This window comes from Talpa occidentalis, unplaced genomic scaffold (genome assembly GCF_014898055.3).
Source record: "Talpa occidentalis isolate TD23 unplaced genomic scaffold, MPIMG_talOcc4v2.1 talOcc4.8, whole genome shotgun sequence".
Classification (NCBI taxonomy): Eukaryota; Metazoa; Chordata; class Mammalia; order Eulipotyphla; family Talpidae; genus Talpa; species Talpa occidentalis.
In genome coordinates, this window is record NW_023605194.1 from 31,899,958 (window position 1) to 31,923,953 (window position 23,996).

Consider the following 23,996-nt stretch of genomic DNA (forward strand, 5'->3'; position numbering starts at 1 on the left):
CCAGTGTCAGGGGAGCAGCCGGGGAGCAGCCAGGGAGCAGCCGGGGAATCGAACCGGCACCGCAGAGGCTCCGGGCAGCTTCGCAACCCAGCGCTCAACCGCTGCGCCACCGGGGAGGCCCCAAATTTTTATTTTTAAAGTTTTTTTGTTTAGGTTTTTTTTTTTTTTTAAAGATTTATTTATTTATTTATACAAGCACTGGGTATAGTCAGAAGCGCGGGAGGGTGAGAGAATTCACCAGAGCCAGCGCGGGGAGCAGAGCAGGCAGAAGGACCGAAGTACACTGCTGAGGGGAGCAGCGGGCGGCAGGAGAGGTCTGCGCACCATGTGGGACCCTCCTCCAGTGGCAGGGGAGCAACCGGGGAGCGAACCTGCGCTGCAGAGGCTGCGGGCAGCTTCGAAACCCAGCGCTCAACCACTAAGCCACTGGGGAGGCCCTATTTTAGGTTTTGTTTCATACTAAGAAAGGTCTTCCACGTGTCCAGATTGTTTCAAAAAATTCTTCATGGTCTGCTCTAGCACTTAAGCCATTTCATATATATCATTTCATTTAATGTATAAAATTTATAAATAGTTCCAATCTGGCTAAAATTTATTTCAGTGTAGGGAATTTCATTTTTCCATATAGCTACCTAGTTCCATATCCAGTTCTTGGAAAATCCGTTTTTCTTCAATGATCTGAAATGTTACCTTTGTCATATACTAAATCTCTTTATACAGTGGGGCCCATTTATACATGCAGTACTCTGTTTCACTGATCCGTCTATCCAAACGCCACTAAGATAGTTTTATCATTGAAGTTTAAGTCCTGTCTCCTTTTATTTCTCTTCTCTTTGCTAGCTGTCTTCTGAAATCATGATTAAATGTGAATAATTCTGAAGTCCCAAGTAACTAAAGAATAATAACATAGTTGGTTTCTTGGAATAAATCATAAGTTTTCAGATATAAAGTTCAATATTCCCTAAGTTACAAAATCATAAGTACTAATGAACACAAAAGAATTACAAAGTTGTGTTCAATTAATTGACTGGTTGAAGGGTCCTCTTTTCCTTTAAGAAAACTATAATTTAGGGCCTCCCTGGTGGCGCAGCGGTTGAGCACTGGGTTGCGAAGCTGCCCGCAGTCTCTGCAGTGCCGGTTCGATCCCCGGCTGCTCCCCGGCCTCCTCTGGCGGGGGCCCCCTCATGGCGCGCTAGACCTCTCCTGCCGCCCGCTGCTCCCCTCAGCAGTGTACTTCGGTCCTTCTGCCTGTTCTGCATCCTGCTCTGACTCTGGTGAATTGTCTCACCCTCCCGTGCTTCTGATTGTACCCAGTGCTTGTATAACTAACTAACTAACTAAATAAATAAATAAATAAGTAAATCTTTAAAAACAAAAAAACAAAAAACTATAATTTAGTTACATAAAAGAGAAATAACGCAAGTTAATGATTTCTAAATTACATTCCATAGCCAATGGTTTCTGTCACTGGCTTTAAGAACAACTGTTTGCATCTAACATAATATTTATCTTCTTACTTGTAACAAAAGCAGCTGGAGAAGATGATCATAGCAATTATGCAGACAGCCATAGAAATGAGCACGACCAGCCACCGAATGCTGCCATCAAAAAATGGACCTGACAGTGGGAATAAACAACGAAATAAACATATTAGCTTTTATTAAAACAAAAAAACAATTTGTGGTGTTGAATTCCAGAGAGCTTGCTTATTGTTAAAACCAGACAAAATATTTTACGGAGAATCCTGATCACACTTTTCTTGGCTAACTTACCTATAACAACAGGGGGCAGTGTAGGTTGTAAATACTGGTTACATAAATTGGTCCGACAACATTCTATTGTCCGGCGTAGCTGAGCTTTGGGTGAATCCTAGTGAAGGACAGTGATACGATTAGAATAGTTTGATATAGTAAGTTGATAATAAATTTTTAAGGAATTAATAAAATACAATTTCTAATTCAGTGAGTCAAAAGGATGTACAAACTATAATTTAATTACAGATTGAATTTCTTTTTTTTTTTTAAAGATTTATATTTTATTTATACAATAGGGTACAGGCCAGAGGCGCCGGAGCATGAGAGGATTCACCAGAGACAGAGTAGGGGGCAGAACAGGCAGAAGGACAGAAATACACTGCTGAAGGGAGCAGCGGTCGAGACAGGAGAGTCTGCCCCACCATGTGGGAAACTCCCTGTCCGGCTGGGAATCGAACCCACACTGCAGAGGCTGCGGACAGCTTCACAGTGCAGCGCTCAACCTGCTGCGCCACTGCGGAGGACTACAGATTACATTTCATAAGCATTTTCACCAAAACATTTAGCCTATCTTGATATTTTACTAACGATTCATTTGTTTTTAGTTCAAAAGTAAATTACTCAAATCATGAGCTCTTTTCCTAAAACATTTTTTTATTACAATGATAAACAGTAGGGATGAATGAGATATAAGCGCAGACTAAAGTGGAAGCTATCCTATCAAATAAAAGACAAGATAGAAAAGGTAGCTGAGTAGGGTAGAAGATACTATAAATTCTCCAGTTAGCAACTGTTTTTTTTTTTTTTAAGATTTATTTATTTATTTATACAAGAACTGGGGTACAGGCCAGACGCGCGGGACAGCGAAAGGATTCACCAGAGACAGAGTGGGAAACATAACAGGCAGACTGACGAAATACACTGCTGAGGGGAGCAGCATACGAGACAGGAGAGGTCTGCCGCGCCATGTGGGACCCTGGCCGCCTGGCCGGGATCGAACCAATGCTGCAGAGGCTGCGGACAGCTTCACAGTGCTGTGCTCAACCACCTATGCCACCAGGGGAGGCCCCTAGCAACTATGTTTAAACTGATGAACTCAAAGTGGAAGCAAGTTGCAAGCATATTTGGTGAGGAAAAGGGCAAGACATAGAAATAATATTCTTAAAAAACTTTTTACAGACCACCAACCAGATATTCATCAGAAAACGAGTAGAGAAAGACTAATTATAGGAACAAATATGAGCAATTATGCGTGAAATTTTATTTGACTAACAATACAGTATTTGACAACTTCTTCACTTGAATGCTGACATTTCAACACTGGGTCAGTAATAAGATATTTTGCACACATAAACAAAAAGGTGATTAGTGGAAATAGTTCATTATACAATGTCCCATAATTGTTTAAAGATCTTCTAAATCTTATGCTGAAACTCCCATAATGATCCTATTATCAAGAATTATTTTCAGTGATCTAGCAATCCAATTGAAAGCAAAAACCTGAAAACCATCTAGCATACAAAACTGCTATCCTCACATTCTCCACACTAATACTTGGATTTCTAACTACAACACTGTTTGGAAACATGAGGTTTTAAATCTTAGGCCTTCCTTCTATAAACTGTGAGAAGGGTGGTTGTGAAAAAGGAAGGAAAAGAGGAACTGCTTGAGAAGCCCTGTTTCAGGCAGATCAACATTAAGCACTAGGACCCGTGGAAGTTTAGAATCCATAAAATGATTCCCCTAAAGCTATCCATGTGCTGATGTGATCCCTGGGTACCCAGGAATATGCATAGTTCAACTTAAAAGACTGCTCTGTTATATCAATATAATAAAGCTGACCTTTATTAAGTCCCCATTGAGTGTCAGCTGTGCTGAACTTTTTACATATATGCTATCTCATTTGAACTCCACAATTCCTGTACAAATGAGAAAACCACCAGAAGAGTCAATTTCCTTGCCCAAAGTTTCACAGCTTACTAGCTGGGATATGGATCTTTAACAGACAGTCAAGCTTAACAACGATCATCTCGGTGAATTTAGTTTGGGACATGCCTCATTTAGGAGGCCTGCAAAACAGTGGGTAATACTGCTAAGCTAATTTTACTACTCATAGCTCTTTCTTCAATTATTTTAAGTGATTAAAATGACACTTAAGTGACAAATGAGAGAAAAGGACTAATTCTGATATGATGAAATCTATCATAGACAAGTATATGACAATTGTATAATAAAACATATCCCATTCCCATGTGTAAGAAATTAACAATAAAGAGTGGAAGAGAGGTGGCTTTGCAGTATCATGAGTTAAAAAGATGGAGATTTTAGCTGACTGAGAGCTCCAAGAATATGGTATGACAAATACCTAACGTGAGATTTGGCCGTGTTTAGAAAGAGACAGTTATTCTGTTTTTCTAGTCAGACATGACTCAATGCACATATTATACCAAGAAAGGGGAAGGTGAGTAACTCTAAAGCTGATCATATAAGGAATAGCTGAAGTCACTGTGAACTATTATTTCCACTGAGTATAGACTAGATAGTGTGCGCAGGAAAGCAATATCAAATAAAAACACATTTCCTATAGAATAATGGGCCATCATATTAAACAGGGACTAGATTTGTTCTCTGTGTTCTAAAGTGATAGAGAAGAAGATAGGCTTTCAGTCACTGGCAGGAAAAGCATTCTAGGATCAGGTCAGGTCATTACTAGAGATGAAATAGGTGGTCTCAGGGAATAACAGTCCCTATAACTAGAGGTATGGCACTCAGAAGGGAAGCACTGTATGTGTAAGAATTTCAAACACTGGCCAAGACGTTGAAATATGTAAACTTTAGAGCTTTTATCAACCCTGAGAATTTCTTAAAATTCTTAGTAATTTTTTAAAATAGCTAAGGCTTAAATTTGTAAATAAATCTTCCTATCTAGAGTTGTTTTTCTAAAATACTGAAAGGATCCTGTAGGGCAAAATTACTTAACGAATATTTGAAGAGATTAGGTTTATAACCCAGTGCTGCCAGGATGTTCATAAGCTGATTTCTTTGCTAATGCAAGGAGTTAAAATAACCTCACTGAGATCTCCTTACAAGGCGTTAACATGCTTCTAAGTTGTCCACAGTGATACAAGGGTTTGCCCATCACCTTAGTCTTTTCAGACAATCTTATAATCCACAAAGAAGTGTGACAGTATCATTCCTTGTAGTTATGACAATATGGAAACAGATTATTTAAAACTTCTTTTTAGGGCCTCCCCGGTGGCGCAGCAGTTGAGCGCTGGGTTGCGAAGCTGCCCGCAGCCTCTGCAGCGCCGGTTCGATCTCCGGCCACCAGGTGAGGGTCCCACATGGCACAGCAGACTTCTCCTGCCGCACCCGCTGCTCCCCTCAGCAGTGCATTCCGTCAGTCTGCCTGTTCTGCTCTCCCCTCTGGCTCTGGTGAATTCTCTTACCTTCCTGCGCTTCTGACTGTACCCAGTGCTTGTATAAATAAATAAATAAACCATTAAAACTTCTTTTAAAAGTAAATAATCTGGGGCTTCAATGACCACAATCATATCACTTCAAGTAAGAACTAAGTTTCCTCCAATATATTTGCTTACAAGAACATATAGCAATGTATAGTCCATGCACACTTCTCCTAGAGGAAATTAATGCTTTTCATGTGAGACCTCCCTTTTTTTATTAAATAGGTCCCAAGTTAGATCGTACCTTACACTGAAAATCAGATCCTTCATATTTCATACACCCTGAAGCTAATGTGGTTTCTCCTTGGTCATCTTCTTCTATGATGGCAAAGCAATGGCCATTCGTTCTAAAAGAAAAAAACAAAAACAAAAAACAAACAATAAACCAAAAATCAGAACTTTACATAAAAATGTACTCATTAAATCTGAGTTTGAGTTTGACCAGGTCCTGATGACATGTAATTTACTGGCAAAACAAAATGGGTTTTAAAGCAATGAAAGTTGTCACATCTTGGTGCAAAAGGATTTCTGTTATGAAAGTTCTCCAAATATGAATTATTATGTAATTTTTCTTTGCTAATCATAGACATGTGATCACAGAGAGTGGATTTACAAAATTCTATAAAATAATCTTTTTTTCTTACAGCATCCCTTATACTTCCTTTTACCCTTTCTCCCTCTAAACTTCAGAAACATCATTATTTATTAATGATGACTAGTTTTGGTATTTTTACTTTGTAAAACTATCCATTGCACAAATGTTCAATATTTGTCTTTGTCATTGGTAAGAAAGTAGCAACATTAAATAAACATTACAATATAATTCATATATATGTAATATTTCAACCAGTTTAGAATTACAAGCCACTGGGTGAATTTTCATAGTTTCTTTTTGGTAATATCTAAGTTTTCTACAATGAGAAATATCAATAATTTTATAATAGAAACATCACGAAATAAGCTCAAAATGCTGGGCAAATACCAGATTTCTTTTATTTACTTTCACTTAATGGTAATAAATGTTCCTGTATACAGAACACTGGCTCTTTGAAAAGATACCACATAAAGCTAAAGAAAAAGACAATGTAAACAATTTTTAAAATAGCACTAAATGCAACCCTATTCTCATAACTTTAAGAAGGACTACATAAAATACTTACATGCACGTGTTATTAATAGCATCATCCGGGCAATGTCCTGAGCAATAGCACTTTAAAAAAGGCAAGGTATCTTCTGGTGCTAAGGTTACTCCATTTTCTGACTTTTTCTGGTCAGAGTCTGATTTCATTCCAGTACCATGGAGCATACTATCTAGATTCTGCCCTGTATTCAAATACGAAATTTGTAAATAAACCATGTATGAAAAGCTAATACTTTTATTTCAATTTTCAATGAGGAAACATTTCTGAGTTTTCTTATAGTAATTAAAGCTAAGTATGTCTTCTATTAAAAATAAGTCTCATTCATGCAATTAACAGACATTAATAACCTATTATGCACTGAATTACTGTCCCAAATACTGTGGAATATATGGGGATGAAAATGTCATATTCTGCACTAGTGAAAGACAACAAGAGTGGCGTAATGTAGAATATGGTCATAACTTGTAAGACAGGTATAAAAAGGAAAGCAATTTCAGGGAAGGCTAAGAGTGCTTCCAGTCATTAAAAAATAAACAAATTATGGTTATTAAATTCTTTGGTTCAAACTTGTGCCCAGCTTAAAAACTAAGTCCTTTATTTGTGCCCCTCTATGGAAGTGGAATAACTAAGCATCTTTGCTTTGGGCTTGAATTGCTTAAGTAAGGGAATTGTGAGAGCATGGGGACTAATCATATTATCCGGTGCCTTTTATCTCAAGGTCATTGCTTCAAATCCAGACTATGCTGCCAAAAACTGAAGGTTACTATAGGTCAGTAGTTTAGCTTATGGGAATAGAACTATATTCTTGCACTAGAGGATAGTAGCTTTAAATGATAGAGATTGTCATATTTGGTACTGACAGAACAAAACTAACAATGCTTTCAGTAATTGATTCCTCCCTCTTAATCAGGTGACTAGATTATTCCTTGTAGGGTTGATCTTGAGTGAACAAAGTGTAGAAACAAAGTAAGGAAACAGAAAAGGTATGAAATATTAAGAGAAACTGCAAAGTAAAACAGACAAAAGAAAAAAAAAAAAACCATGGCTTCATTCATGTGGAAGATAAAGAAACAAAGCAAATGCACACACAAAACAAAACAAAACAAAACAGAACACAAAACTGTAATTTCTGATAACAGAATTGGTGATTACCAGAAAGGAAGAAGATTCGGGGGTAGAGGGATGGGGTCAATTACATGGTGGTAGACAGAAACCAGAGTTTCAATGATATTATAATGTAATACATAGAGATGTCAAAATACAAGGTTACTCACCTGAAACTTATATCATTATAAACCTGTATTACCTCATTTTTAAGAAGAAATTACTAAAATAAGATTGCTTAAATGAACATTCATTTACCTTGAATATGCGAAATGATGAACAGATAGGCTCCCAATAATCTAATATAAATATGTAGTTGAGTCATTGTTCAATTTTAACGTTTCCTGTACACTGTGGCCTTTAATAACTGATTTTACTACGTCACTAATTAAAATGACTTTTATTCAATGGGATTTTCTTGTAAAAGTTCTCAATCACTTGACAATGACTCCAACTTCTACTGCTTTCTCCTGACTTCTGAAAGAAAAAAAAAAATCAAAAAGGTAATAATATAATAAAATTTAAATGCTATCAAAAACAAAGAAAAACAAGTACTCAAACATACTTTTAAGCATAGTAATACATTTTTAAAGATTAAAGCTAAGCTTGTTTTTATAAAGGCACTATAATTCAAAAGCTTCCAGTAATAGGTTGCAACCTCTACAGACCTTAGCTTATCAATCATCTGTAAAAGTTCACTAACTAATCTCAAGTGTTTTCTGGCTCCTCTAAAATAATTATTTTATTACAATCAAGAAAATTTCTAAATATATTCAGAAAACAGGAGACACTGATATTAAAATACAAAGCTATTCATGAATAATCCTTCAAGCCCTAGTAGATGTGATGAAAACACCATAAATCTTTCTAAAAAATAATTTATTCTATAAGTAGAAGAGAAAGCTTACCTCTAATTTAAATATGCCGTCTGCTTTGTCATTAAAGCAAAACCAATAGAAAGCTACACTTTCCTAATATTTTAGGTCTCACTTCATTAGTATAAAACTGAGCTTTAATATGGATGATGTGATTCCTAACCTCTCCAATAAGGTTTGACAAATATAAAATAATTAAACTGGTGGTAGGGGAAAAAAATCAATTTGGTAACAGTCAAACCAATTGTCCCCACTGTCCATCCTATTGCATCAGGTAATCTGATCTGACTGCAGCTTGAACTATTCCTGAAAGAAAATTATTTAACTTATTTATGACATAATTACCAGCATGATTTCTACCATAAATAACCTATTTTATTTTATCTAGGAATACCTAAGCATTTTTCACTTTAATTAGTTCTCCGAAGACATTTATAGTATTGAGCAAATTAAACTGCTTCCTACCTACATCATGCTGGAAAAGATGTTAAGTCTAAAATAATTATAGAATAACACACCTGCAAAGTGACAAGAGTATTTCTTCAGGAAATTCATTTCTTAAAAATGTATACAATTCTAGGGATACTTGTTCCAGGTTTCAAATTCAAAAGAAGTTTCTAGTATATTTCCAACCCTGATCTCTTCCCTTATTTCTATTTGCCTATTAAATATCCCTACTAGGATTACACTCCATCTGTCTTAAATCAAACTCATTAACTTTCCTTCTTGCTCCTCTAGACCTGTTCCTCCTCTTCCATTTGCTACTGCAGTGAAAGAGACACCATCTCTCAAGTCATGCACACCAAACCCTCTGACATCATTTCTACCTCCAGTTCTAGCTCTCACACCCTCTTCATATTTCCACTAATTTAATCATTCACTTACTAATTCACCACCAGCATTTTCTGAATATACATTACATATCAGTGACAAGGTGCTAGAGACAAGTATGAATATGATGGCTTTTGCTGGAAATGTCTAGAGAAAAATGATCATGATTGGTTCCATCTTTCAGTATTTCTTCACCAATTTATTTATTTATTTATTTTTATTTATTTTTTTTAGAGGCATGGTTTTTTTTAAATTTATTTGTTTGTTTGTTTTTTGTTTATACATGCACTGGGTACAGTCAGAAGCGCAGGAGGGTGAGAGAATTCACCAGAGCCAGAGCGGGGAGCAGAGCAGGCAGAAGGACCGAAGTACACTGCTGAGGGGAGCAGTGGGCAGCAGGAGAGGTCTGCGCGCCATGTGGGACCCTCCTCCGGTGGCCGGGGAGCAGCCGGGGATCGAACCGGTGCTGCAGACGGAGAGGTCTGCGCGCCATGTGGGACCCTCCTCCGGTGGCCGGGGAGCAGCCGGGGATCGAACCGGTGCCGCAGAGGCCGCGGGCAGCTTCGCAACCCAGCGCTCAACCGCTGTGCCACCGGGGAGGCCCTCTTCACCAATTTATTTAAAGCTAATCTGTGGTCTTGTCTCACTAGAGGTTCAACCAAGGCATCCTGCAGAGAAGGCAATGAGATGCTAAGTACCTGCCTCAGTCACAATCCCTCCCTTTCAGGGGGATGGGATTATGTGATTCCTTCCACATCAACATGTCACTCTGCTACTCTAATCACAAATTCAAGTCCTGGATCTGCCTTAAATAAACAACCTAATCTCTTTCAAAGAATTTCCTTATCTGCAAAACTAGAATTATACTCTCAACCCAACCCACAATAATTTTGAAAATTAAATGAGATCATAAATAACCAAGATCATAATAACCAAGACATCTATGTGCCAGCATCAGTACTGAAATACATTAATTTAGCATATCATCACGACATAGATAGTACAACTATTACTTTAATATTACAGATGAGGAAACTGAAGCAAGTTAGGTTTTTTTTTTTTTTTGAGCTATATATTCTTTTTTTTTTTTTTATTTTATATTCCCCCATACAATTGCAAACGCCCCATTCTGACCCCAATCCTTCCCCTCCCGCCCCCCACCCACCAACAAGTGTCTCTGGTTCATAGTTTTTTGTTGATTTTGATTTTCACTTTCTTATATTCATTTTCCTGGTCCCTTATTTAAGTTTTCTAGATTCCTGCTATGAGTGAGACCATCCGGTATTTTTCTTTTTCTTTTTGGCTTATTTCGCTGAGCATGATCCCTTCCAGTGCCATCCATGTTGCTGCAAATTGCATGTGTTTATCTTTTTTGAATGCTGAGTAATATTCCATGGTATATATGTACCACATCTTCTTGATCCAGTCATCTATTTTTGGGCATTTGGGTTGTTTCCAAAGCTTAGCTATTGTAAACAGTGCTGCTATAAACATAGGAGTGCAGGTGCTCTTTGGAATTGATGTTTCTGTGTCCTTTGGGTAAATACCTAGGAGTGGAATTGCTGGATCATATGGAAGCTCTATGTTTAGTAGGTCCAGAAATCTCCACACAGCTCTCCATAGTGGTTGGACCAGTTTGCACTCCCACCAACAGTGCACAAGAGTTCCTTTTTCTCCACATCCTCGCCAACATTTGTTGTTGCTAGTTTTTTTAATATGTGCCATTCTCACTGGTGTGAGATGGTATCTCATGGTAGTTTTGATTTGCATTTCCCTGATTACAAGTGATGTTGAACATTTTTTCATATGTCTGTTGGCCATTTGCATTTCCTCTTCAGAGAAGTTTCTTTTTAGCTCTTCTGCCCATTTTTTGACTGGATTATTTTCTTTGTTGTTGCTGAGTCTCATCAGCTCTTTGCAGATTTTTGTGATCAGTCCTTTATCATTAGTGTTGGGTGCAAAAATGTTCTCCCAGTTGGTGGGGTTTCTCTTTGTTTTTGTTATTGTCTCTTTTGCTGTGCAGAAGCTCTTTAATTTGATGTAGTCCCAGCTGTTTATCTTTCTCTTCACTATCACTGCTTTGGGTGATGTGTCTGTAAAGATGTCTTTGATGTGCAAATCCCGTAGTGTTTCGCCTATATTTCCTTCTATGTATTTTATGGTTTCAAGCAAGTTAGGTTTAAAGAATTTATCAAAGATGACTCAGTTGGTAAGTGGCAGGGCTGTAATTCAAATCAAGGAGATCTAATTTCAGAGTCCTACCCTATACTACCCTACAGAATAATATATGTAGATTATATAATGTGAAATATATATTACAAAATATTTGGGAGAACCCTTTACAGAGTAGGTGCTCAATAAAGGTTTATAGCACACTTGCCAACCTGGCACAGGAAGTACATAACAGGTGTTAACCATGACAATCCATCTGCAAGAAATTTTTATAGACTAAAGAACCTGTGATCATTTGTATGGAGAATACAAATGGAGAATAGCTATCAACCAACGGAAGACTGAAGTAAAATGGCTTCAAATGCCTCATTTGTAATCTCACAATGGAAACTTCTAATTTTCAAAAAGTTAGGTTTTAGCTGACTATAATTTGCCCTAGGTACTTAGCTAAGTCATGAAGACAATCTTACCAAGCATTGACAGAAACACAAAACTATAATCAAAGAGGGTAACCATTTACTTTATTCATCCCACCTGGATAGGACTTACACACTTTGGAGAAATGACTACATTGAGATACAATAGAAGGAAGCAGGGGTCTTTGCAAGAGTATTAAAGGAACAAAGCCTGAATGCACCTCTGTAAAGGACATGACAGGCACAACAGAAACAAGTCTAGACTAATTAAATGATTCATCAGATTTCTAACTCTAAAGTCCCGTGTGAACAATGTTCTTGCCATTGAATACTAATTTATTCTCTAAAATTTATAAGGTACTTGTTATATGAATGATTCTCTATTAGACACTGAGAATACAGTGATGAAAGCAAAACAGATCCAGTCTTAACAGCATTCAGTCATTAAACAGGACAATTAAGATATCCAGACATTGAACAAGACCATATAAATGATACACAATCATAACTTGTAAATGTGAAGAAAAGGAAAAGTGCCAAGTCCTAGAGGGGCGTAGGGTGGTGACCTAACCTAATTTAGATGGAGAGAGGTGCAATGCTGAGAAATGACATTTAAGTTGAAACTGAATAAAAAGAGCTATCCAGGTAAAGAAAAGAGGGGAGGGGAGTTTTGAGCATAAGTACTAGCCCATGCAAAGATCTTAAGGCAGAGAAGGGCAAGGAAGAATGTTTCTGAAAAGTTGAGACTAAAAGGAAGTGTACTGGGAGGCAAGATTCAAGAGAAAAGACAAGGACCAGGCCAAACATAATCATATGAAGGTTTTGAGATGTAAATCTAAGTGGAATGGAAGCCAACCATCTGGTTTCCATGTAAGGGACAAAAGCAGAAATAAATAGATCAATGAGAAGAATACGTAGTAATTTAGGAAACTGTCAGTGGTGGTTAAGATTAGAGTAAGTGGTTGGCATAAGGGATGGAGTCAGGATATATTTCACAAATAGAATCAATAGGACTTGGTAATGGATTAGATGTAGGGTAAGGAAGACTGAGGAGTTAACGAAGATCCCTATAATTCTAGAATAAGAAACTACTGAAAGGGGAACAAGTGGATTTTTTTTTTTTTTTTTTATAGAGGCATGCTTTATTTATTTGTTTGCTGGTTTGTTTGTTTGTTTTGTTTATACATGCACTGGGTACAGTCAGAAGCGCGGGAGGGTGAGAGAATTCACCAGAGCCAGAGCGGGGAGCAGAGCAGGCAGAAGGACCGAAGTACACTGCTGAGGGGAGCAGCGGGCGGCAGGAGAGGTCTGCGCGCCATGTGGGACCCTCCTCTGGTGGCCGGGGAGCAGCCGGGGATCGAACCGGCGCCGCAGAGGCCGCGCGCAGCTTCGCAACCCAGCGCTCAACCGCTGCACCACCGGGGAGGCCCACAAGTGGATTTTAAAAGGAGTTGAAAGAAAGTTATCCAAGATTCAAATTTAGATATCTATAATTACCCAAAAGAGAGACCTAATGGGCATTCTGCTCTGAAACTTAAAGGAAATATCTGGGACTGAAGATAGCAATCTATTATGCCAACAACATAGACATACTCAAATCTATAGCTCTGGATGAACTGGCCTAAGAAGAAAAAGAGAAGAGGTACAAGACAACAAGACAAGACAACAATGTCCACTTTAAAATTGACTTAATAATTGCACAAATACCAATATATTTAGCATTCACTGATAAAATGAGTTCATGGTCAAGATCTGTTACGTGCAATATTAATTTAATGTTTATTACCACAGCTGAAATATAAGCTAGTATTCACAAGTGGTATTTTTCAGAATTCTTGAAAAAAGCTGATCAACCAAAATACTGTTACGGTAATCTAAAATACGCCCATAAACACTTGACATTGCCTTCAAAAGATGGGGCCTGGTTCCCCTCTTCAACTCCCACTTGACATAGTGACTTGCCTCTAACAAATAAAATAAGATGGAAACAACATGATTTCTGAGACGAGATCATAAAGGCACTTCAGCTTCCTCCTTGCTCTCTGAGAGAAGCTAGCTGCCATGTCACATGAACATGCAGCCTTACTGAGAGAGAGGTGTCTGGGGCAAAGAATTGCATGAGCCACCTTGTCTCATTAGCTACCAGTGCCAGGGAAGCTCACAGAGCTATAGCTCCACAATTGATGGGATCCTAATCTAGAACCATTCCGCTACCAACTGGTGGATTCATGACTCTTGGAACATGTATGAGAATGAATGCTGGTTGTTTTAAACAGCTAAGTTTTGGTGCAGGAACACTTACAGTGATTAGACTTTTATTATTTCAGCAAATTTCTCCTAAGGACTTTATTATAATCAAGAAATTTGCTGAAATTCTAATCATCATAAGTGACTATACAATTAAAAGACAGAAGTCTAAAAGCTCCAGTATAAAAACTAACTGGATGACATAACTAACATCTTTCTCTCAAAGGAATAACCAGAAGCAGGAACTTGGTTCTTCAATTATCTTGACAAGTAAGGATCATTTTTTTGGTGGAAGAAAAACTGTCCCTGGTTCTATGCTATACACTGTATCTGCTCTTTTAAACTGTGGATGCTATAAAGATGACATTAATTTTGTGATTTAGGTAAAGGCACTTTTCATATAGTGGCAAATCTTAGAGAGTGAATTGTGTTGTCAGTATCATGGTTTCAAATGTTAGCTCCTCTATTTCCTATATATTTTGGGTAAGTTACTCAACCAACTAGGTCTCATTTTCTTTTTTTTCCTTTTTTTATGTGTTACTTTTATTTTATTTTATTATTCTTTCTTTTTTATTATAAATTTTATTTTTATATTCCCCATACAATTGCGACCCCCTTATTTTGACCCCAATCCCTCCCCTCCCCGCCCCCCATGGAGTGTCTCTGGTTTATAGTTGTTTGTTGATTTTGATTTTTACTTTCTTATAGTTATTCTTTTTCCTGGTCCCTTATTTAAGTTTTCTAGATTCCTGCTATGAGTGAGTAACTAGGTCTCATTTTCAATAGCTACAAAATGGGGGTAATATTGCTAGCATCTCAGTATTAAACATTCAACAAATAACAGATATAAGCCATTGTTGTGATTCTTATTAATAATACAAATACTGATGACTTTCCCTTTGTCACTTCATATTAACTGCTTCTATAACCATGACACAGAAAACGGTAAGCAATCTTGAATTGCAATTCAAGCAATCTTGAATTAAGAGTATTTTATACTCTTACTTTGCAAGCAATCTTACTTTGCAAGCAATCTTGAATTAAGAGTATTTTATAATGTTAAGACTTCAAAATAAATTTTTTTAATTTCTAGAATTCATTAGAATTTTATACTAAAACTAAAAAATACTAATCTTGTAATGTTAAGGATATAAAGAGATACAGATATTTGAAGTGCTGCAGGATCAATGTTTTAAAATGATGCTGCTGCTTAAAAGCTATTATTAAATAGTCCAAACAGGCATCTAAATAAACTTACTTTTCCTTTGCTAAATACATAAATGCACTTTCTTCTTCAGAAAAATAACACTTAGGCAAAAGAACTCAATAAAATATAAGCAATTTCAATTTAAATAAAAAAAGTTAAAGCTCTACAACCAGCAAGATAGTTGAACCAATGGTTCAAACAATTAAAAAAAAAAAAACAACAAACAGGAAAAGACTGAAGTCAGCTGGAAAAACAGACTAAAGTCATTCTTTCCTCTTCCTGTTAAGCCCCCCACCTTAATTTTCACTTTCTAGTACTGAGATTTGGGAATTCTCAACAAGCTGGCCAGCTGCCCGTTCCATAAAGTAGTAAGGAAAAAGCTCCGCTTTTCAGGGGTCCTTCCCCTAGGCAGCTCCAGGCGCCTGGTCTGACAAGCTTTCTGAGAAGGCCTAGACTCACTGCAGACTTTCTGGCTCCACAGTCATTGTTTGCATGGCTTCTTTGCTCCTTATCCATAGCCTGGATTAACATAAGAATATTGTCTACTCTCTTAACAAGCAAGGCATCCATTCCTTCTCCATGTCTAATCTCTACCCCCATCAATTCCTAGGCTAATATATACACATACAACTGGAGCAATACCACTCAGAATTATTTTTACATCACTGTAAAAAAACAATCTCATCCAAATCTAAGCATTAACCCTTAAGAAAATATCAAGCTTAAATTAATAGCTATATGAGTGTATCTGTGGCATTACAAGAAGTCTCACCATAAAGGTCTGTGTTGGATTCCATGTTGTAAGCATTCACGATTCAGGTCCTCAGGAAAATCTGCAAATTATACCTATCAGTCAGGAGCAGAGGGAACTGAACATTTAGCTAAATTCTAACCTACAACAGGGATGGGGAAGTGCCACTTTAAAAAAAAAGGTTAATTAAATTTATTTATTTATGCATACAATAACTGCTGTCTAGGCCAGAGGTGTGGAGGGTGAGAGGATTCACCAGAGACAGAATGGGAATATGTAGATCTACTGAGAAACACTGCTGAGGGGAGCAACTGGCAAAACAGGAGAGGTCTGCTGTGCCACGTGGGTTAGCTTCCCAGCTGGGGATCGAACTCATGCAGAACTCACACTGCAGTGGCTGGCAATAGCTTGACAGCACTGAGACTTTAACCCCTGAGCCACCAGGGAGGCTTGAGTGCTACTTTTTATAAAGACATTTCTAACTGCCATGTCTTTATCATCTTGAGGTCAGAAATTTCATCTTCACCTCAGAAATTACTTTCTCACTAGATGCTGACATTTTTCTGATGCTTAAGTATTAGTTAAAGCAAATTTCACATTCAACCTATGTATTTCTGCCCAATCATTTCGCCTTTTAATTCCAAACTTTCACTTCAATTCCAAGAGACTATTCCCCTAAAAGAAGAATTAATTATGCCACCTGCCAAATGAGGGGGGTCTAGATGCTATTCTTCTCTCTCCCCTCTGGAATAAGAATATATAACAAATAAAGTGAATCAGTAATTGCAGAAATACCTAGGAGGGAACGAATATGGTCATCCCTTTAAGCAGAGTAGGGTAAATAACACTGTCTTCTGCACAATATTTTTATAGAGATAAAATCAATGTAATGTGATAGTAAGGAGCTAAGAGTCTAGCATAAGACAGACCTAGGTCTTTTTAACAGATTAAATGAGGAAACTTTCAGTATACAGTATTTAACAGTAACTGTTCATGCCGCACATTACAATCTTTATAATATGCAAATAGTTTTACATTCATTATACCATCCATATGCCACGTGAACAGTGAGCAACTTTTCCTACTTTCTACTTTTTTTTTTTTTTAAAGATTTATTTATTTATCTATATAAGCACTGGGTACAGCCAGAAGTGCGGGAGGGTGAGAAAATTCACCAGAGCCAGAGTGGGGAGGGGAGCAGAGCAGGCAGAAGGACCGAAGTACACTATTGAGGGGAGCAGTGGGCGGCAGGAGAGGTCTGTGCGCCATGTGGGACCCTCCTCCGGTGGCCGGGGAGCAGCCGGGGATAGAACCAGCGCTGCAGAGGCTGCGGGCAGCTTCGCAACCCAGCGCTCAACCGCTGTGCCACCGGGGAGGCCTCTACTTTCTACTTTTACAGAGAAAAAACAAGTGCATACCTCAAAGACATCTTTACAGACACATCACCCAAAGCAGTGATAGTGAAGGCAAAGATAAACAGCTGGGACTACATCAAATTAAAGAGCTTCTGCACAGCAAAAGAGACAATAATCAAAACAAAGAGAAACCCCACCGGCTGGGAGAAAATTTTTGCACACAACACTAATGATAAGGGACTGATCACAAAAATCTACAGAGAGCTGATGAGACTCAACAAAAACAAAGAAAATAATTCAGTCAAAAAATGGGCAGAAGAGCTAAAAACAAACTTCTCCGAAGAGGAAATACAAATGTCCAAGAGGCATTTGAAAAAATGTTCAATATCACTGGCAATCAGGGAAATGCAAATCAAAACTACAAAGAGATACCATCTCACACCAGTGAGAATGGCACATATTAAAAAAAAACTAGCAACAACAAATGTTGGTGAGGATGTGAGAAAAAGGAACTCTCCTGCACTGCTGGTGGGAGTGCAAACTGGTCCAACCACTATGGAGAGCTGTGTAGAGATTCCTCAACCTACTAAAGATAGAGCTCCCATATGATCCAGCAATTCCACTCCTAGGTATTTACCCAAAGGACAAAGAAACATCAATTCCAAAGAGCACCTGCACCCCTATGTTTATAACAGCACTGTTTACAATAGCTAAGCTTTGGAAACAACCCAGATGCCCAAAAATAGATGACTGGATCAATAAGATGTGGTACATATATACCATGGAATATTACTCAGCATTCAAAAAAGATAAACACATGCAATTTGCAGCAACATGGATGGCGCTGGAAGGGATCATGATCATGCTCAGCGAAATAAGCCGGAAAGAAAAACAAAAATACCAGATGGTCTCACTCATAGCAGGAATCTAGAAAACCTAAATAAGGGACCAGGAAAAAGAATAACTATAAGAAAGAAAAAATCAAAATCAACAAACAACTATGAACCAGAGACACACTCTGAGGAGTGGGGGGCGGGGAAAAGAGGGATTGGGGTCAAAATAAGGGGGTTGCAATTGTATGGGAAATATAAAAATAAAATTTAAAAAAAAAAAGAAAAAGAAAAAACAAATGCATAGAGTCAAACTGACTTGCTGAATTCTCAAACAGCTACTAACTAGAAGGGCAAACTAATGCTCAGGTCTTCTAACCTCAAGTGCAGTATTTTATCCAGTAAATACATGAGTAAGAACATCAAGATGAACACAGGAAGTTAATTTTTATTGAGCCGCTTAAGATTTTATTTCATCTTCACAACTCCAAGGAGAAAGTGAAACTCAGCAAAGTTAAGAAAGTTGCCCAAGTTTACATAATCAGTAAGTGGTAGGTCTGCTGCTGACAAAGCCCAAATCCTACTCATTACTGCAAGGATAGTGGTAGGAAAGTAATAAAAACACCAAATGCTTTTCAAAGGACAATAACAACAACAAAAAACAGTTTACACCTCTAAGTCCTCTACTATGAAGCTGAGCTGTTCTTTACTAGCTTGGTTCCCTGACAGATCTGTCAACCAGAGAACTAGAAGTAATGAGAGCAGGGGAGAAGGGACTTCCTTCTTCCTGATTTTGTTTGCTGTCCCTGTCAGAGTCACCAACACAACACCCTTAGCTCAGGCAGATGCAGGTTCCAGTTTCCAAATTCCTTCCACCCTCCCAGAACCAGCCTCATGTTTCCCATACAGACTCAGCATTGCCTACATCTCAGGATCTCAGTCCCAGCTTCTCAACACCCCTGCTCTGAGAGCCTCTTGTGCAGCAATATGTGGGTGCTGGGCTCCCTCCACCTGGAGCTAGGTCATCCACAGGGGTATACTTTCTCCAAGCTTCAAGGTTCAAAACCTCAGCCTCTTATAGGTGGTTAATGCTTCCTATAATTACTATTTCTGTTTAATCCTAGTGCTCCTTTGCCTTTTCAATTCTCTAATAACTATGTGGTCAATTCTCTATATCAAATTCTCTGTTAAAATAACTAGTGTGGGTTATATAAAATAAACAGGCAGCTTTCCTTCCTAGAACCTAATTGACACAAATAATTTTGAGACTACACACACACACACTCAATTCACCAAAGAGGAACCAACAATATGTCTGATAACATCTAAGTGCTTATAAATTATGTTTAATATATTCAATTATATGATATAGTCAGGTACTTATGAGATAATACTATGACTTTAGAAATTCTTCTATATTGTGTATGCTTGACTTTTTCTCAAGATAAATCATTTTAACCTATCAAAGTTAGAAATTTGTTCATGACTGGTTAAATGCTCTACTTTAATCTGTGTGATCCAAGTCAAAATATTTAAGAGTACCAAAAGTTGGCTAACAAAACAATTCTCTTTTCCTTAAGTAGCACTACATTTTATCAAAGACTTTTTGGGTTAACTCAATAAATTCCTGTGGCTAAAAATTTCGTTTAAATACTAACATCAGGGTCCTCCCTGGTGGTGCAGGGGGTTGGGGACCGCACTGCGAGGCGGTCCGCAGCCTCTGCAGCACAGGTTCTGTCCCTGGCCAGCCAGGGAGAAACCCATATAGCGTAGTGGACCTCTCCTGTCTCACCTGCTGCTCCCCTCAGCAGTGCATTTCAGTAGATCTGCCTGTTCTGCTCCCTGCTCTGTCTCTGGTGGGTCTTCTCACCCCCACATCTCTGGCCTGCGCCCCAGCTCTTGTATGCATAAATAAATAAATCTTTGGAAAAAAAAAAAGAAAGCCATTTTGAAATGAGTAAAACTTTAAAAATAAATAAATACTAACATCAATATTTACAGGGAATGTACCTAACTTCTAGAACTAGGGGAGGAAAAAAGAATCAAAGCAGAACTTTAAAAATAACATTTAAAAAAAACCCATATTTCAATCAGGAAACCAAATCAAAATATATCAGTACTTACGCCCTCAAAATAAAAGAACACCATTCCAAAAATAGTTCCACATTTTTGCAAGTTATCTCTCAGCTCCAAAGATCTGGCCATACATGGGTGACTATTCGGTTGAAACAATGAGTGAACCATGACAGGACACACAGTGACCAGGGACCAAAGTGAAAAATGCAATTCTATGTACCAAGACAATCTCTTAAAACAAAGAAATGTCTCAACCACATGCCAACAGCACCCCCTTGATCAAAAATATGAATTCTTAACTGGAGTGTCTACCAGATTCCATTATTATGGGAAGGCACTTCTGTGGTTCCACATGTTCAAGAAGCAATACTATTACATCTCTAAGAAGAAAAATTATCTTTGTAAAACTAAAGTCTAAATGCATTTTTACTTTTATTTTACATTTTTTCCTTCTCATTTAATCACCTTTAAAAGGAATCGTCTTCCTGGCTGTGTTAAAATGCAGTGCTTGAGCAATGCAAAAGCAATTTAAAAATCAATCATTTTTCTCTACTTTTTGTCTATTTACAATTTTTAAAAATTCACAGGTTTCCCCAAAGCTCAAGGTATAGAGGCTCTGTCCTACAGTAAGCCAAGTCTGTCCTCTATCCGTAATGATGTTCAGGGGTGAGCTGGTCTAAGAGTTTCAGGGCTTTTCTTGGGCCTGAAGAGACAATGTCACTCTTTCAAATTGCACATGAGTAAGAAAACAGCAACCCAAGAAGATACTGGCAGCTATGTTTGGGCCAGAAGAAGAATCAGAAGGTAGAGCTAGGAGACTAAAAGAATCCAGATCTTTGGAGCCTTCAACAAGCTGCTCAAGTAACCTTGCCCAAAGCCTGAATTACTTAGTGATTTTTCAGTTAAGGGACAATAAATTTCTTCTATTTTTTTTTTTAGGTCAGAGAGAGTCAGTTTTTCTGTTACAACCAAAAATATTCCAGCTGATAGAACGATTAACACACACACCCCCAAAAAAGATTAAAGAGAAAGGCATTCAGGATTAGATTAGCATAAATTATGTATATATGAATAAAGTCAAATATCTTAAAAAAGCTCTTTGATAACATAGGCCAAAAAAACTGTTGAGTTACTTTTAAGACAGTTTCATAGTATGAAAATTGACGTGATGTTACCAACAGCTGTGTAATTACTCTTGATTTTTCTCCTGTCACCTCCCCCCAAATCTGCTAGAACCCCTTCAAGTTTTTCTCACCTTAGCTAACAGTCTGTCTTTTCTAAGTTTCACAGGTCTAAAATCTTGGAATCATTCTTGACCACTCCCTCTTTCCTTCTTTCCATATCCTATCTGTGAGTAAATCCTACTGGTTCTACTTCCAAAATATATTCAGCACAATACACTTCTCACTACCTTCACTGCTATCTCTCTGGTCCAAGCCACTAACAATTTTTGCCTGGATTATTGAAATAGCCTCCTAACTGATCTCCATGTCTACCCTTATGTACCTACAATATATTCTCAACACAGCAGACAAAGTGATAATAAAAAGCATAAGAGATTATAGCACTCATTTGTTCAACTTACTCAGAATAAGACCTGAAGTTTATAATGGCCCACAAATCTCAACTCCTGTCTACTATGGGCCAAAGATTCCAAGTCCTCTACTTCACCCACATTGACTTCCTTGTTCTCAAAACACCTGGGAGGGCCCTGCTGTAGGACCTCTGCATTTGCAAGTTCCCTCTGCCTATAACATTCTTCCCCCAAGACATCTGTTTGACTTGCTATCTTACTTCCTGTAAGTGTCTACTCAAATATTCCTTTCTTATTTAGTGTTTTGGCTCACCCTATTTAAAATCATTCTTACTGGTCCAGATCAAAAAAATCGGAAACAGTAAGTGCTGGAGAAGGTATGAAGAAAAAGGAATCCTCCTACACTGTTGGGAATATAAATTGATCCAGCCACCGTGGAAAGCTGTGTGAAGATTCCTCAAAAAACTAAAAATGGATCTGCCATACGACCAAGCAATTCTACTCCTAGGAATCTACACAAAGAACACAAAAACACTAATTTGAAAAAAACCTACATTCCTATGTTTATTGCAGCACTTTTTACAATAGCCAAGATATGGAAACAACCTAAATGCTCACAAACAGATGAATGGATCAAGATGTGGTATGAATACGCAATGGAATACAATTCAGTGACCAAAACAGATAAACTCATGCTAATTGTGGCAACACGGATGGAGGTGAAGGGAATATGCTAAGTGAAATAAGTCAGACGAAAAAAGAAAAATACCAGATGGTCTCACTTACATGTGGAATATACAGAAATCAAACAAAAGGTCAAAAAAAGACAAACTTTAAAACCAACCCTTGAAAACTGACTATAGAAATGTGGCATCCAAAGGGAGGAGGGGAGCACAATGAACTGTGCTGGAAGAGCAACAGTGGCCACACCTGAGGGGATAAATTCTACATGTCAGAACATTAACTAAGATGTAAAACAAAGATACTTCATTAATAATAAACAAACAAATCCATTTTCATCCTTTGCACACCTATCCTTCTCTGATTCTTTTTTTTTTTTTCCTCTTTAGCACCTGTCATCCTGGAATTTGATATATAATTTACTTATTTTATTTACTGCCACCACCTACTCCAGGATGTATGCTCCATAGGGGCAAAGGTATAAGTCTATTATTTTTACTCTATACTTTTAGCACCTAGAACAGTACTTGAAACATAGTTGGCACTAAATAAATATTTGCTGAAGGAATGATTGAATAGCAGAAGAAATTAAAACATTATGCCAATTTCTTCTACTTTCATCTACAAATGAGGCTTTCCCAAAAGGGCTATGCTGTGGATAAACTATCCAATTCTAATTACTTCAAACAATGACTTGTGTCAAGATTCAGTGAAATTTTTCTACACTCCCTGCATATACCCAAGCTTGAGATGTAAATTAAAAGGTCTTTAAGAAGGGCATGTATAAATAAACATTGCTTCCCAAGAGGTACACTATTGTTTTAAGGCAGACAATGGCTTGGACTACACGCTTACAGAACCACATAATTAAAGCAAGTTAAATAATTTCGGAAATAATCATAATTGGTTCTTTGGTATGAACAATGGGGTCTGACAAAAAGAACTTCAAAGCATATCTAAACTCAACTGCAGTCCTAAAGTTGTGACAAGTAAAAGTTCATGTATAACACTTCTATATAACTTGCAAATCACCAAAGGCCCTGATTAGACCAGAGGGTGTTAAAATCAGATCACTGACAATTCTTCCCTGACTAGCATGGATCACAAACTACAGGAAACTGAACCTTACAAACCTGTAGAGCTATGAAAGAACAGCTGCAGCATTAAAAATTCCTGCTTATTATTGTGAAGCACTTGCAAATCCAGGAAGAGTTTTCCGTCTGTAGATGAAGCATTTACATTTTATTTTCTTTACTCTGTCTCTGAACATCTTTTCAGGTTAAAATATACTTGACTTCATGTAAGAATTACCTATGTGCTGATTGAAGCACCATCCTCTCTCTCTGAGGTAATTGCTCTTTTGATTCAGCATTCACATGGTATTCAACACATCCTGTCTTTATATGCTTTTACTATCTATGGCATGTGTCCCCCAAAGCATACGGCATTGCTTTGTATATTGTTATACTTAATATACACACAAACACACAAAAGTTACATTGTTCTGTATATTTTTATAATTTACTTATTTCTCACAACACTGTGATTTCCATGATG

The 23,996-nt window shown here is 37.6% G+C and overlaps 1 protein-coding gene across 4 annotated transcripts in view; it reads right to left on the reverse strand.

The window, feature by feature from the left end:
• Window positions 1-23,996, reverse strand: part of BMPR1A (bone morphogenetic protein receptor type 1A) — a 102,068-nt gene that overhangs the window by 16,401 nt on the left and 61,671 nt on the right. For 2 of the 4 annotated variants that reach the window (XM_037497288.2, XM_054690333.1), the window contains 5 exons: window positions 7,723-7,941; window positions 6,379-6,541; window positions 5,463-5,565; window positions 1,773-1,869; window positions 1,518-1,617 (listed from right to left, as the gene is read on the reverse strand). In XM_037497288.2, the coding sequence (XP_037353185.1) occupies window positions 1,518-1,617; window positions 1,773-1,869; window positions 5,463-5,565; window positions 6,379-6,541; window positions 7,723-7,789 (530 nt within the window). In that variant the 5' untranslated portion in view covers window positions 7,790-7,941. Of the gene's footprint in view, window positions 1-1,517; window positions 1,618-1,772; window positions 1,870-5,462; window positions 5,566-6,378; window positions 6,542-7,722; window positions 7,942-15,984; window positions 16,046-23,996 lie in introns of all 4 variants that reach the window. The other 2 variants (XM_037497289.2, XM_054690332.1) reach the window with 2 other exon arrangements.